The 17,176-nt window shown below is 44.1% G+C and overlaps 1 protein-coding gene across 1 annotated transcript in view; it reads right to left on the bottom strand.

The window, feature by feature from the left end:
• Window positions 1-16,828, bottom strand: part of LOC125945063 (uncharacterized) — a 19,595-nt gene extending 2,767 nt beyond the window's left edge. Inside the window, exons 1-3 of the mRNA XM_049666625.1 lie at window positions 16,702-16,828; window positions 10,065-10,217; window positions 5,864-6,065 (exon numbers count right to left, since the gene is read on the bottom strand). Coding sequence (XP_049522582.1) covers window positions 5,864-6,065; window positions 10,065-10,187 — 325 coding nt within the window. The 5' untranslated portion in view covers window positions 10,188-10,217; window positions 16,702-16,828. The remainder of the gene's footprint in view (window positions 1-5,863; window positions 6,066-10,064; window positions 10,218-16,701) is intronic.
• Between the last annotated feature and the right edge of the window lie 348 nt (window positions 16,829-17,176).

Here is a 17,176-nt window from a genome sequence, read left to right as displayed (position 1 = left end):
AGTCACGATGATGAAGAAATAGAACAGTTTTATGAAGATTGAATTATCACTGAGGTGCAAACTCAGTATACTGTATCATGGGCGACTTCAATGCAAAAGTGGGGAAAAGCAGGTTGGTGAGCAAGCAATTGGAAACTACGGCATCGATTCTAGGAATGCAAGAGGAGAGATGTTAGTAGAATTCGCGGAAAGAAATGGGCTCCGAATAATGAATACCTTCTGTAGGAAGCGCCGCAACAGGAAGTGGACCTGAAAAAGCCCTAATGAAGAAACAAGGAATGAAATAGATTTCATACTCTCTGCCGATCCAAGCATAGTGCAGGGTGTAGAAGTGCTAGGTAAGGTAAAGTGCAGTGACCATAGGTTAGTGAAGTCTAGAATTTCTTTCAATTTGAAGAAAGAAAGGCTGAAATTAGTCAGGAGGAAACAGGCCAACCTAGAGGCTGTAAGGGTAAAAGCAGACCAATTCAGGCTGCTTCTCGCAAACAAATGCGTAGCTTTAGAAAATGAAGATAAAGACAACATAGAGGTCATGAATGAAACCGTAACTAGGTTGATCTCAGGAGCAGCAATTGAAGTGGGAGGTAAGACACCAAGGAAACTAGTAGGTAAGCTCCCCTAAGAAACAAAGGACCGAATAAAGAAACGACAAAACATGAAAACGTCTAACTCAAGAGATCAGATAGAATTCACTGAACTGTCAAAACTGATCAACAAGAAGAAAGTAAGGGATATTTGAAATTATAACGTGGGAAAGATTGAGGAAGCCGTAAATATGGACGCCGCATTAAATCAGTAAGAAGAAAGCTTGGCATAGGACAAGGCAAGATGTATGCGCTGAAAGATAAGCATGGTACTATCATCAGCAATTTCGATGACACAGTAACATCAGCGGAAGAATTCTACACTGACCTGTACAGTGCCCAAAACAGCCAAGCTACTTTAATTCGAATACTGATGAACCGGATACAGAGGCTCCTTCTATAACTAGCGATGAAGTTAGAAAGGCCTTGAAAGCCATGACTAGGGGAAAAGCTGCTGGAGAAGATGAAATAACAGTAGATTTATTCAAAGATGGAGGAGATATCATGCTTAAAAACCTTGCGGCCCTTTATACGCAATGCCTCACAACTTCAAGTGTACCAGAGAGCTGGAAGAATGCCAACGTTATACTAATGCATAAAAAGGGACACGTTAAAGAATTGAAGAATTATAGACCCATTAGCTTGCTTTCAGTATTGTATAAAATATTCACCAAGATAATTTCCAATAGAATCAGGGCAACACTTGACTTCAGCCAACCAAGAGAACAGGCTGGCTTCAGGAAGGGATATCCTACGAATGATCATATCCATGTCATCAATCAGGTAAAAGAGAAATCTGCGGAGTACAATCAACCTCTGTATATTTCCTTCATAGATTATGAAAAGGCATTTGATTCAGCAGAGATACCAGCAGTCATAGAGGCATTGCGTAATCAAGGAGTACAGGAGGCATACGTGAATATCTTAGTAAACATCTACAAGGATTTCATAGCTACCTTGGTTCTCCACAAGAAAAGTAGAAAGTTACCTATCAAGAAAGGGGTCAGGCAAGGAGACACAATCTCTCCAATGCTATTCACTGCATGCTTAGAAGTATCCAAGCTCTTAGACTGGGAAGGCTTAGGAGTGAGGATCAACGGCGAATATCTCAGCAACCTTCGGTTAGCAGATGACATTGTCCTATTCAGCAACAATGCAGACGAATTACAACAAATGATGGAGGACATTAATCGAGAAAGTGTAAGAATTGGGTTGAAGATGAATATGCAGAAGACAAAGATAATGTTCGATAGCCTGGCAAGGGAACAAGAATTCAGGATCGCCAGTCAGCCTCTAGAGTCTGTAAAGGAATATGTTTATCTAGGTCAATTACTCACAGGGGACCCTGATCATGAGAAAGAAATTTACAGAAGAATAAAATTGGGTTGGAGTTCATACGGCAGGCATTGGCAAATCCTGACTGGGAGCTTACCAGTGTCGTTGAAAAGAAAAGTGTACAATCATTGCATTCTACCGGTGCTAACATATGGGGCAGAAACTTGGAGGTTAACAAAGAAGCTCGAGAACAAGTTAAGGACCGCACAAAAAGCAATGGAACGAAAAATCTTAGGACTAACGTTAAGAGACAGGAAGAGAGCGGTGTGGATCAGAGAACAAACAGGGATAGCCGATATTCTAATTGACATTTGGGGATGAAATGGAGCTGGGCAGGCCATTTAATGTGTAGGATGGATAACCGGTGGACCATTAGGGTTACAGAATGGATACCAAGAGAAGGGAAGCGCAGTCGAGGTCGGCAGAAAACCAGATGGGATGATGAAGTTAGGAAATTTGCAGGCGCAAGTTAGAATCTGCTAGCGCAAGACAGGGGTAATTGGAGATCGCAGGGAGAGGCCTTCGTCCTGCAGTGGACGTAAAATATAGGCTGATGATGATGATGATGATTTGGCAATGAAGAGAACTTAATACCAAAAGAGACTGTTTGCCCAGGTATAGTGACCACAGCGCAGTCCTCATAGAACTTAACGTACAGCGAGTACGGATGGCGCAAATCCCACAAAGGAAATCTACGACAGATTAGACTATGGCGCTATTATAACCGAACTTGAAAATTTCTTTCCTACTTTCCAGTAGCTGTCAAACGCACGCTGTGCGTTAACTTTGTGGTCAGCATTTCGTGACAAAATACTTCTAATAGTTGAAATTCATGTTCCATGCAGGTACCTGCGGCAAAAAAGCCTTGGTTTAACGTAGAAATACGTAAACTTATAAGGAAAGCGAGACGAACGTATAAAACGTTTTCTGCCGACACCAGTCGGGTATATCAGAAGTGCTTGCAAGAGATAAATGATCTATTGAAAGCAATATTTAAATCAGCGAAAGATTGCTTCTTTGTTAAATTAAACAAGGACTTGAGAGAAAACGCAGAATTGTTTGAGAAATATGTAAAATAAAACCAAAAAGAAGACATATTCATACCATACTATTGACGGGAAAACCGTGACGTCAGACTATCAGAGGCCGGAATGCTTTAACTAGTACTTCCAATCCGTGTTTTCGCAAGTGTCTGCTGGGGAGACTTCGCTTTTGAACAACGCCAATCAAGGCGATATGATGCCAGACATTGAATTTCCTTTTAGTGGCGTCGATTCTTTATTACGGCATTTAGATGAAACAAAAGCAATTGGACCTGATGGAATATCCTCAGTGGTCCTTAGAGAGTGTCATAGCATCATCTATAAGCTTTCCATTGAAACAGGCCTCATCCCCCAAGATCGGAAAACGGAAAGCGTGACACCAGTTTTTAAATCGGGCGATAGAAAGCCCAAAATAAAACTACAGGCCGATTTCACTAACGTCGATATGTTGCAAAATATTCGAACGCATTTTGTATAGTAACATATCTGCATTTCTTGACTCAAACGCTTTCTTTACACGTTCCCAGCACAGATTCCGAAACGTTTATTCCTGCAACACATAACTAATAGAATTTCAGCACCTCTTATCTAAAGCCATTGATAAAATAGTCAGCTCGATCTGACTTTTATTTATTTTCAAAATGCTTTCGATACTGTGTCTCGTACGCTCTTCGATTAAATGTAAACGAAAACGTTCAAAATTGGTACGAAACTACCTAAACGGAAGAACCCAGTCTGTCGTCCTAAACTAGGCCGCATCGTCACCAATAACTGTTTTTCGGGCGTTCCTTAGGGAAGCGAACTGGGCCCCTTGTTATTTTTATTCTACATAAATGACATTGTCGAACTAATTACATCACCCATACAACTATTTGCCCATGACTGTGATTTACAGATAAATTACTACTGAAATGACGTAGATACTTTGCAAACAATTTAGATAAGGTAGCGAACAGGTGTAAAAAATGAAACACGAATTTAAATATTAAAAAGTGCAGTAGCGTAAGTTTTTCCGGAAAATATCCAAATTTCAGCACATATATCACATCAATGGCACGCTTATCGACATACAGTCGGAATACTAATATCTAGGAGTATATTTCACCGAATCACTCTCTTTGCATAAACAGTTTCACAAATAGCAATATCTAGTAGGCTGCTACATTTGATTCGCAGAAGTTTCAAACAGGCAACGCGTGAATTAAAGAAACTTTATACTTCTTACATGTCAGAACAATACTTTATTACGCCTGTGTAATATGGGATCCCTATCAAGATTACCTCATTAATAGACTGGAAAAGCTACAGAACAAAGCAGTAATGTTTGTTTGCAATAATTACAGCCCGTACTCTAGCGTTTCAGAAATGAAGGCCACTTTAGGATGGGATCTGCTACATATGCGTAGACAGAGCTAAGGCTTAAACTATTGCATCGAATATACATGTATAACAGTCAGAAAGGTATCAATCGCTATAACTATCTTCTGGAACCAGATTACATATCGACTCGCTGTGATAACAACAAAGAATCTCAGCCTATAACTGCAGAACAAACACTTTTTACTACTCTTTTTTACCCATATCAATTAGACAATGGAACAGTTTATCAAATGATATAGTAAATGTGTCAAATAATGGCTTATTCTACTCTATGCTGTGACGGCGCTCTTGTAAAACAACTGTATGTGTTATGTATCCTGAAAATCTGCTTGTTTCACCTTGCTTGTATGTCTTTCTCTAAATGCTATTGTAGTGCTTCTGTTTGTAGTATATGTGTGCAAAATCTTCTTTGTTTTACTGGTTATGTTTTGTTCCCCCCTACGTAATGCCTTTATGGTGATGTAGGTACTCTGTAAAATAAATAAACAAGGTGACGAAATGATGCGCTGGAGCACTTGTTGGAATCGTACTAAATCATGTACGACATTAGTAACGGAATAATGCTGCGCTCATGTAAACGGAAGTAGTCATTGGCTCATGGCATGCGAGTTGATTGGGGACACAGAGACTAGAGAGGATTATACTTTTGAACAATTTGTGTGTCGTTTATTACAACACATTCGTGTAAAGTTATTGTCAGAAAGTTTTCCGTGAAAGATATATCCTTGGGGCAAAGCTTTATTGGAGCAGGTCAAAATCACTCTAGGGACTATCTAAACACGCTTTCCGAACGTAAAATTGATTTCCTAGTAGGGACTATCTAAACACGCTTTCCGAACGTAAAATTGATTTCCTAGCTTCTCACCGTGATATCTTTTCAAGAATGTGTGGCTCTATGTATCCTTCCGGGAACCTGCGCCATGTTTACATTGCAGCTCAGTCTTTCATACACGGTACCGACATCACGGATCACGGCAAATGAAAAAAAAATGCATCAACTGTTAATCCACCTGCTGCTGGAATGACCGTTATTTCAAATAAACGCCGGGACTACATAAGCGGGACACACGGCAGCCTGGCTGTTGTCTACTTGCATTCACGTCATCTGATCGTGACATGACGACCTTTCATTGGTGTTTTCTTGGCCGTAGTGACTAAGCAACTCATATGGGATTTGAAACGTATATTGTTTGCACCTTTCCCTTTCCTGGGTCAGTCATCGCAATAATGTCGTCAGCATTACAATTAGACCAGATTGACTTTCGATGAACTCTTGACTACAAGTACAGATGCGTGCTTCGGAGAGGATTTATGGGGTTATATATCTGTCCTACACATGTTGAATACATCAAACTATGCTATCGCATACGATAGGGCAACAGCTTTCAGCAAGCGCGGTCACCCCAATCTCAGTAAGTTCTTTTAAAATAGCTCGTTTTCTCAAAAGGACATCAATTCCTGGAGCTGCCTCCAGGACTTCCGTACGCTATAAAATCAACTGTTTCAGGGACGTCTGCTTACTTTCGGTGAGCAAGGAACTGGCCAGGAAAACTGTCGCACCCGCTAGGATGCAGCCGTAAATGGCTATCAGATTTTCCACGCTGTTGTTCAGGTGAATGCAGACATTGTCTCCGGGAAGCATGCCATTCTGTCGGAAACCGATGGCATAGCGCTGCATGCCAGCCAGAACTTCGGCACGTGTCAGGCTGAGTAGGTCGCTTACCTGTAAGTAGTAAAGAAGAAGTTTTTTAATGATTTCAAAATGTAGAGAGGTCGGCCGGAAAATGGAACATCTGGCCTGCTACTCTACGTAAGGGAAGGGGAAGAGGGGAAGAAAGAGGGTCACAATGGGGGATGACAATGGGAGGAACAAGGTGAAAGGACAAATTGCATAAATATCACAATCGTGAGTTCAGGCCCGTGTCGCCTAAAGCAGTAAAAACAGTAGTAAAAAGTAAGCAGTAAAAACATAAACGGTGACTATGGAAGCGCTGAGCCATGTTTGACGCACATATGTCATTGTATGAACGGGAATATTTCGTACAAGTATCTTTTGCCGTCACGACGAAACTTCTCCACAAGAGTGAAATTCATCTGTATATGCAATGGAGATGATAATAGCCATATTGAAATGGTCCTTTTGTCTAATGTGCCCAGTTGTTGGCATTTAGCTCACCGTGCACATAATTTGTGTTATTTAGCTTATAGGTTTGTTCCAAGCTAGCACATCAAAACTGCTGATTTAGGCTCCTCCGGAAAAACACTAAACTTTCATTTTTACCAGGTGTTTCACAATGCTGCTCGATCCATGACTTTTAGTGCTTTTGCTAGTGGAATACAACTACAAGCAAGGATTATATGAGGAGATGTTGTGGCTAAGACATAATTAATGCAGAGGATTTCAATCTCAGCTTTGCTCACTCTCAAAAGTAACACGTAGCTATTTGTTTTGAAGCCGCCATGCTCACGGGAGACCTTGGCAAGCCAGTACCACTGCAATGCGGCACGATAGCGGAGTATGTCGCATAAAGCCGAAACAACGGAAATCCCAGAGTGACCACTATTGATGTTACATAAGCGTGACTTCCGAAATACTGTGTGACGCTGCATTGCTCATATACTTATCGCACTGTCGTCGACGGTGATCGCGAGAGGAGTGCTGCCGTATTTTTTTTATTTCTAGAAGATAGATTAGGGGGAGCCAGCTTATCATTCTTTCGAAACGCTTCCACTGAAAACTTGTAATAGCTATTGGTCTGTAAGTACTGGCTAAAGACGGCTCTTTGCATTGTTCAACTATAGGAATCGCAATAGCTTCTTCAATGTACGTATTCGCCCACATGGTTTTGTAGAGGGAGGGGAGTGTTTCAAGGGTGTAGGCATCTAATCATTTCATTACATGATATGGTTGCCACCTGGTGCCCAGTTGTTGCAACAATTCAGAATAGCTCTAGGTTGAAGTAAGCTGAATGGGCGGTTGTAAGGTGCATCTCGCGCACATATGTCGTCAAGGGGCTCTAATTATTCGCAATCTGTGAGCCTCAGAAATGTTTCCGTGTAGTGCGATGAATTAGAGATAAGTTGAAAATGTTCGCCCTGAAAATACGCATAATCTTCTAGGCCAGTGTTTCTCCAACTGTGCCAGCACGTGGCCCCGTTTAACAGTGCCAAATTTAGCATGACCCCCCGCCCGCCCCCCTGCATAAGCAATCGACACCATAAGCCAGAAGACGGGCTCCATCGCCAGTAACGGGGTGATCTGCGTCACAGTTGACGCAGCGGGTAGTGGCAGTGCGGATGTCACAGAAATGGTCAGTTGATGTACACTTTGCACAAGTAGGGCGTTTGCGCCCAAACCACGATTTGATTATGAAGCACGCCGTAGTTGAGGACTCCGGAATAATTTTGACCACCAGTGGACGTTTAACGTGTCTCGAATGCACGGGACAGGGGCGTTCGTGCTTTTTGCCCTCATCGGAATGCGGCCGCCGCGGCCGGGATTTGATCCCGCGACCTCCGGCTTAGCGGCGCAATACCGTAGGCGCTGAGCCACCACGGCGGCGTTGACACCCATGCCAAAACCACGGACACTTGAAGCATAGGGGCGGATTTGGGATGTATGGTCCCACGCGAAGCTTACAGTAGCCAGTGTCGTGGTATTCGGGTAGGTTGCTGGTTTCAAATGTTATAATCAGGTACATGATTGGCATTGGTATATTGTCGTTCCTTATTTTATTTCTTGCCACTTTTCTACGTTCGGACCGTTCCACCCTTCGAGCAGTTCGCTTTTAGTGATTTCTAACAAGTTGTTTTCCACAATGACTTGACGGACAGTGGTAATAGCTCTGTGTGGGTTCACAATAATTGAGATGTCCCAGAAAGCTACAAGTTTTGTCAGTTTGCGGCGTTGCAGCTAGTCACGAACGTGCAGCCATATGCTGCCGCTAGCCATCTTTATCACTTTATAGCCAGGGACAATGGTGTTTGTCAATCATTCTGACTAAAAATGAACATTTCACTCGGACAACACTTGTTTCATGATTATTATTTATGAGGTGCGTCGAACGTTGTATTCCTGTCCACTCCCCCACTTGAGAGAGTGACCGGGAGTGCAGAAAATTTTGAAACCATGTTGATGGTATACTATTGGGCAGACATGCCAGGCGCCCACCACGGAACGTGACAGGAGCCCAGCTAGGGAAGTGACATGACTTTTAGAAAGATTATTCTGATCACGCCCGCGGTACATGCCCAATATAACCTAATATGAATAACGTAAATTGGTTGTTCCACACAAGGTTAACCCTTGCTGCCTTAAAGTTTGGAAGTAAAAGGAAGTGAGCAGAACCAGAAAATAATAAATGTTAGAGAGAAAGACAAAGTTGATAAAGGCGGACAGGAAAAGGCTATTATAATTTCCAAAAGGTTGGTTGTCCGGGATTGGCGTCTACGTGAAGCCGAGTCCAAAGGGGTGTGTCACCTCTGCCGAAGGGTCTTAAAGGTCCAAACATTCGGAATCAACTCAACCCTCAGGATCCCCTTGTCCCCGGACACGGGTACAGGCGTGGGGGTCCAACCCCTATGCGCTTGGGTCCATGTCGTCGCAACACTCAAACAGCGTGCTCACGCACACGGCCCTGCGTCGTGGACCCTAGTTAGCTGAAGCACCTGCTATAATGTTGCTTGCCGTTCTGCTCTCCCTCACAGGCACTATTGTTTCCGTTGTTTCCACAGCTGTTTCCGTGCGATGACATTTCATGTATCCAGCCGTCATAAGACAAGTTGCGAGGAAAAAAAGAGATGGTTTGGAGTAAGATTTAAGTTGTTTGAATGCGTGACGGCAAAGCAAATAGCATAGAATTTACAGCTAGAAACAAAAATTGGTGTTGCGAATTCCGCTCCAACCTTCTTTTTGTTAATTTCTTTTCATGCAATATGTGAACAGTGCACAACAAGAAATAAATTAGCGTAACTTGCAGTGGAGACGCAAGGCTAAAGAGACAGCGGAGCTGAAAGCACCTAGCTATAGTCCTGGCTTTTGGGCTTGGCTAAGCACTACCAAGTCAACCCCAGCAGTTTCCAGAATTTATTGATTATTGATCGATTATCATTTAGCTATTGATTGGCTGTCGCAAGGTATTGGCTACGTATTTGGGCTAGGCTAAGCACTAACAAGTCATCCCCAGCATTTTCCGGATAAGCTATTGATTGATAATCGATGACTGACTAAGCTTAAGTAGTCCCAACGATGCTTAGCTAGACTTAGCCAGGATCAGCTTCGCTAGTTCACAGGGGTATGTGCCATTGCGCTTCGACCCTTTCTGTACTACCGCCAGGATCGGCCCACATTTTTGGATTCAGCAGGCACATTACGCCCGGCTTAAACAGCTCCGCTGTTAAAAGTAGGGCCACGAGTAGCGCGCTGCAATTTGCCATGCTAAATTGCAGACCTTAAAAAGAGGGTCTGCAGTTCCCGCCGTAACTTACACAACTGTGCAAACGTTTCTGCGAATTGTCCGTATATCAGACAGATTTACTACACAGTTCAGTGCAGCGGCTTTAATTCAGTAGTCAATCGGTAATTTGTTTTGTTTTATCCTATTTCGTGAGCTCACTTACAGACTTTCTTATTCTCTGTAATTCCTCTCGCGCGAACCAGGCAAAAGTGATTAACCCTGCAAACATCACTGCCTATGAAACACGGCAGGAACACTGCTCTCACCAGCGCCATCTTGTTGGGGTTAATCAGCAGCTTTTCTTTTGCCAGGGCATAAAACGAGCACAAGGGGATATCGATGTTTGGGTGTGGTGAGTAGACGATGCGATCTTCGATGCGAGCCTTCATGTTTTCAGACGGGCGTGTCACTTTGAATCACTGTAAAGAAGCGGGAAATTACCGTCAGTCAGCATTTTTTTTATTTTTATAATAGCCGTGTTTTGTATAGGTCCACTGACATGCCAAGATCTTCGGCAACTGTGGTGATCATGGTAGATACAAAGCAATTTTCGCTGCTTGTCGCTACAAAGCCCGCGTGCATTTTCAAAATCTTTCGCTACTGTTTAACACCATTTCAGAGGAGTAGCCGTGCAACAAGAACTAGTGTATTCATAGCAAATCAGTTTCACGCATCCCGGGAAGCATGTAGACAACGCAATCACAAGCGCGTATGACTGACTACGTGACGCACCATAGTACGCAATTAGGGTGCTAGTTTATTGCGAGAGCTTGGGCTACAGCGGGGTTCAAGAAAGCATTTTTCTTTAGGCACTGCTCCATTTTGCCAAGGAGGTTGTCAACTTAAGGTCTTGTCTTGCTTTTTTTTCGGAATAAACAAAGCGCGAAATCATAAAGTTTCGAGTATACTGTAAGGAAATACGATGACGCTCAAGGTATCGTGAAACTGATTGCTTAACATTCCACAATGTGACAGATTGCCGGCTTTATTAGTTGTCCTTTTATTTTCTTGCATGATATGGAACTTCGCGAATTTACTCTGGTAAACAGTTTTTTTTTTGTTTTGTTTCAAGCTGTGACCGTTTTACTCACGTTTGGTTTTGTTCATTGAAAGTGAGGACTTAGCCATTTGTGGTAATTCATCACTTCCAATATCAGGGGGGGAAGGGGTATTCTGTGAAAGTCCCCCTAGTGGACTGTCCATTGCGGCAGTCGCGATTGGCTCTAGCTGCACGGGCGAGATGGAACTAGCCAGTGTCCTTCTCGCTCGTGTAGCTGGAGCCAATCGTCACAGCGGAAATGGGCAGTCCACTAGGGGGACTCTTACAGAGTACCCCCCCCCCCCTGGTCTAGTAGTAGACACACCTTTTTTGGGCTCCAAGAAAGGCCCTGAGAGTGTGACGCTTAATGTTACTGAAATAGATTTTATACCCCTTAGCACAGCAAATTCGTCGCATAATGAACAACCGGACAGCAGTACTTCTGGAACAGAATATGTTCAGTTATAAAATATTTATTTATTTATTTATTTATTTATTTATTCATTTACTTTTGCATATCGCAGCATTTATTGGGGCAGCAGTGAGAAATCTAAACACAGCACACACATAGAACGAAAAGTCATGATCATAATGACAAAAATGTTTTGATTATTGGCGAACGAGAAGAACGGGGGGTGGGTAACCGAGGGGTCCTGATTTTCTTAATCACAAGCTTATGAAGCCAACAGATCATGAAGCCAAGGAAAACCTAAATGAAGTTATTTGTAGTCTTAATTCGAATGTAGAAATAATAGATTAAAGCGAAATGAAAGTAGACGAAAAAACAACTTGCCACCGGGAACAGCCGCAATATGTAGTGGGTTCAGTAAAAAGGAGTGCAGGAGTTCGAGTGCGAGGGCGGTAGTAAAGAGGTGTTAAGCCACGAACGTCCATGCGAGATCATGATTTAACGTTCCTATATCATAAGAGCGGTATGTGGAACACGGAATTCTTTTTTCTGAACAGATTCTGCCTTGATATCGGAAATTGTGTAGGCGTCCCCGGTGGTAGCGGCATATTTATGAGTAGGTCTTGAATTCGTGCATACGTGTTTGAGTTGAGTCGCTTTTGCAGTTGCGCGTAGTTTCAGAGCTTCGTTGCAAGTGATCGGATGTGCTCTGAACAGGGCAATTTTGAAGCGAAAAGTAGGCTTAACTACCTAATCCTCAAATTTTCTGCTAGAACGTAGAATTACGGGAGTAATATTACAGTGAGGGTTTAGTACGCTTTCTGAAAGTGCACGAGAACGGTTTTCTAGAAGGTAATGTTCAATTTTTAGAGCCCGCGCCATCTAAAAGAAACTTGAAAACGAATAAATGAGAGCGTTGTTATCATCGAGTTTTGTACTTACACTGTAGAGAGCACAGTCGTAAGCGTAACTATGCAGTTTTACAGAAATAGATTCCAGGATAAAATTAAATAAAGGAGATATAACTATTATGTAATAGCACTATTATGGCGCTTCTCGTGGACGCACCGAGGAGAAGTGTAACGGCGTGAGGGGAATTGTGCATTGCACCTTGCGAAGTGCACACGACGTGGTCTCATGGTGGACATTTATTTGCTTGCTGAGTGCATAATGGAATTGCATAAATCCGACAACCTTGTGCTGCAGTCAGTCACCACTGGTTTAAGGGCACCATTGTCAGATATAGGCGCGGGAGTCTGTATTGTATACTCGGGGTTCTGCAGCACCGCGTTCTTGTGTGTTTTGCGTTTTCTCCAGTGGACCTTTACTCAAATTCGACATGCCGACGTGCAGCTGCGTGCTGCTATGCAAGCGGTTTCTGCAGTCCTAGCCGTAACTTAAGTGCGCGAAATTTTCCGCAAATTGTCCGTATATCAGATCCATTTCGCACACAGTTACGCGAAACGCCTTTAATTCAGTAGTCACTCGGTATATTCAAAAGAACCAAGGCATGCCTGTAGTTATACGTTTCTCGCACTCATGAGCTACAGTGCTGGTGTAGTGAGGAGCGTTACTTAGAATGGATGCCGCTTGTGCAAAGAATTCAATAGAATGCCCTTCGTGGAATTCAGTGGCCAGTGGGGGTCACAGTGCAAGTGTCCTATAAACAGATGGGGGTGTATTGACCGTCTTCGGGGACGGACAAAAGTTGCAGCAACTTCAAACAAAAAACAAAAGAAACACTATCCTGGCAGCTCGGGCCCCTGGCATACACTTTGTTATACGTGACCGCTTTATACGTGACATTCCATTGGCTACGTCTTTCCTCCCTCGTGGACACGATTTAGACAGCTAGGTACAGGAAGACAGGTAGACGATTTAGACAGGTAGGTACAGGTATACAGACAGGTAATTTGTGAATAATCCACGCGTGAGCGTAGGTTATTCACAAATTTCCTGTCTGTATTTTTTCGCCTTGTTTTATCATGCCAAAGTTTGTAGTCACGTTAAAGCGTCACTGCATGTCCGCCGAACGATTGTAGTCATGCAGGTTGATTTCTGTGTCTCTTTCTCTCTTTTCTTTTGGGGGAGGGGGGGGGAGTTTGACATGAGTGAATGTACGTGTTGGCATTTATGAAGTCACTAAATGTACACGTGCTTGTGGTCATAAACTCGGTACCGTGTTTTTTGTTCGTTGTTTGTTCGTTGAGTTTGACAAGAGGGAATGTACGTGTTGGTGTGCATGACGTCACTAAATGTACACGTGCTTTTGGTCATAGGTAAGTGCCGTTTTTACTCTTTTATAATTTTTTCTTTTTTTGTTTTTTCTTTCAGAGAAAATGTGTAAAGTGAGCACTGTGTGCTTGCAATCAGACTCTTGATGTAGGTCAGACCCCGGCTGCAACGTCTAAATTAAATGTGTTCGCTTTTGTGCGTGCACCTGCGCTCGTTTAATGTATATATCCAGACTGACGCGTATCACTAAAGACAATTCATTTTCCATTTTCAAGGGGAGATCTTCAATTTGCTCCGAGTATAGCATCACTGATGCTGGCGTCGAGTAAAATCTACCGGAATGATCGGGGTAGGCCGTGGCTTGCAAGCATCAATCTGCGTCGGCGCACAGGAATGCTCCTAGCACTCCATGTTTAAGGGGAAAAGGGTGTGCTGGATAGATTTTGCTGGCAGGTCACTGACCTCAGCGCCAGTATCGACAAGAAACATGACTCTGCTGGTGGTGTCGGCGATGTAGAAGGCGTGACTTCAAATGTCAAGAGAACCACACGTCGTCATTAGTGGCCCCTTTCATCGTTTTCGGCAAAACGATGATGATCGTCATCAATGTTGATGATCATCAATCATCTCCTCAATCTGTGCCGTCTTTTTCCTCAAAACTTCGCTATATAACTTGACCCGCTACTTATGCCTGTAACAGATACGTTCGTATGAGTTTATTCGCTGCCTTTTTTTTTCACCAATACAGTAAACGTCTCTTCTTTATATCGACTGCTGGACGGACGCATCAGCCGATGCTTTCATCCACTTTAAAAAATTGGAGGACACTTAAGCTTCGTCTTTAAAAGTGGAACACGATAGCGTTATCGGGACCCGTTCGCATCGCAATTTTCTTAATGAGTAAGCTTCACTGCCAGCCATGAAGTGTGAAAGCCAGCTTACAAATAGGAAGCTTACATAGATACCCTTAAAGTCGGCTTCACTTTCAAACACAAATCCACTGCTGGGAAGACATTTTTATAGAGGAAATATAAGGCGTCTTATGTCAAAATGTGAAGGCCTTAGGACATTTTTTGTTATTTTATTAATTGTTTGCTGTTGGCCCGAGGTGGGCGCGTGTCCAAAATTTGGAGGACGCTTTAGCATTCAAAGATCCCTGAATACTTGTCAGGCCTCCCGACAGCTGCCGCTTTCTTTTTTTTTTCACTTTCGCTCTGCGCGCCGCTATCGTTTTATGCTGCCGTAGGGAGCCTACATGCAGCAGCAGCGCTTGCATGTAGGCTCCCTACGCTGCCATGGAGGCGAGCGCCATCTAGATGGGTCTTTCGCAAGTAACCTATCCGCACGCGCCACAGAAATGCTGGAAAAGGGGTTTGTGTTTGAGTTTCCTCGCAACAAAAGTAGGTTTTCACATTCAAATTGCAACCCGACGCTATCATGTCCGTAGGTTGTAGTTAAGTCGTACTTTGCGATTTTTCTGACGGATTTTACTTTGAGAAATTCAATTTTTGTTCACTAAGGCCTTGCGCCAAGTGGACGGGTGAATTTCTCCGCCACGGACGCCGATGCCTACGCCGACGCCGACACCTGGTTTTCTGCGACACGGGGCCCTTAACGCTCTCGCGTTAATACAAGCGCTTCTGGAAGTCGTACATGCCCACGGACGTGTGCAGCGCTCTGCGGCAGCGCCGCAGCGCCGAAACGCTGATGCTACCAGAAAAGGCGAGTGCAGCGTTGAGAAATGACTCAGCGCTTCGGGGACGGAGATCGAGTGCGTCAGCAGGAGTGGTGAGGGTAGGATCGCCTAGATGATCCAGAGCACAAACCGCGGTTGCCCTTTCGATGGGTTTGCGTAAGAATGGAAGCAACATGTTGCTAAAGGCTGTTGATTTCTTGGCGCAGTGTCATGTACTCGTTAGGCGAGTTGGCGGACTGATATGGGCAGCGCGACGAAACTGCAGGAACGTTGGAGATGCGCGCCCATGAAACAGCTGGATATAGTCCAGCAATTTCTATAATTTTGTCAGCGTGGACAGCCAAAGACGATAGGGAGAGGTCTCAAACAGTGGCCAGGATCATCTGCAGGGACACTGGTAGACGCCCAACAAAAAGCTCCCGTAGGAGCTGCTGGTCAAAAGTTGCTGCTTGATTTCCTAACAGTGATTTTATGGGGCGGGGAAGTTGTGTATGACGGCGGTGACACAGTTCCTAAGTAGAATTAAGCGGTTGCACACCCTTACGTTCAGACAGCATGGTAAGCTCGAGGACAATTGCCTTGAGAGTGCCGTAACTGCTGGTCACGGGTGGATTGGAGTGGACATCGTACATTTCCAGCACGACGTCGCTAGGGAGCGAGGACTGGACATGGGCAAAGCGAGCTTGTTAAGAGGTGATACGATGTAAGCGGAACCGACCTTCAGCTTGTGTGGACCAGACTTGGGGATGTTGAACTCAGAAAGGAGAGAAGCGAACAATGGTCGCTTGAACGGACAGTGAGACGATCCGACGTTCGCGGTTTCTTCTTTGGGAGCTTTGTGTTTGGTCATTCCAAGTCTACAGTGCAGAAACGAGGTTTGTAGACCACAAACCCTTATCAGGGTATTGTTGTTGTTGCTGTTACCTATCTCGATCGTCTGGGCTGCACTCCGCTTTATTACTGGTGCTGCTCGTCGGACTTTATCTTCCTCTGTCCATGGGCGCCCCCGTAACAGAAAAAATTCTTTAAATTTGTTCTGTTCTGAGCGGAACCGTAATAATGCCACAACGGTTCTCCGCCACGGACGCCGATGCCTACGCCGACGCCGGAGTTTCTGCGACACGGGGCCCTTAACCCTGTCGCGTTAATACAAGCGCTTCTGGAAGTCGTACATGCCCACGGGTGCTGCGCAACAAGTACACTGAGTACGTGCCGTTTTTCAATGCACGCCTTTCACACCGACGCTTTAACGAGCTGCGCCATAAGCGCACTGAGCATAGGCCGCTTTTCAATAACGCTCTCGCCAACTTAGGTCTCTGACCACAAATACCCGGCGCTTTAGCAGGTTGCGCCGAAAATGCACTGGGTGTGTGCTGCTTTTAAAGGAACGCCTCTCACGCAAAGCTTCGGCGAGCTTTCACGCAACAGACCAAACGCGGGAAAAAATGAAATGGGGAGAAAAATCAACGCGTTCAAAAATAGGAACACTGCCTATATTGTCAAACCACATTTGACTATACTTACCAAAACTCCTGCCGCTTCTTCAAGGCTAATTGAATATCGGCTCCGTGGAAAACGTCCTCAGTGTATCTCGGGCGAACGTGTTACAGAAACTGTACCGACCGCATTACAACACGCTTTAACTAAAGCTTTCGACTATCCTGTTGGCCGCACGTGTCTGTCTATATGTGTTACACAGCTGCGAAATTTAGAGCGAGAGTAGCAGATGTTCTGTGAGTTATGATAGTGTCCTCATGCTGCTCCTCTCATTTCGATATGTCGCTTATAGTGGGGCACCGCAGTATCCGTTCAACAAACGTGCGGGATAAAATGGCCAACCACCAACAAATGAGCCCTGTGTGAATCTAAGAAAGGCGCATCAGCACTTTCGCACTTCGTAGAGTCGCTATAGGAACGCCGGAACTGGTTGCCTTAATTTATTGATTATTATTACTTATTTCCACTCAGAGTGTTTTGGCTATAACGAGGTGAGTGGGTT

Source organism: Dermacentor silvarum, chromosome 4 (genome assembly GCF_013339745.2).
Source record: "Dermacentor silvarum isolate Dsil-2018 chromosome 4, BIME_Dsil_1.4, whole genome shotgun sequence".
Taxonomy (NCBI): Eukaryota; Metazoa; Arthropoda; class Arachnida; order Ixodida; family Ixodidae; genus Dermacentor; species Dermacentor silvarum.
Note: the sequence above shows the minus strand (reverse complement) of the source record. Positions and strands in the feature narration are given on the sequence as shown.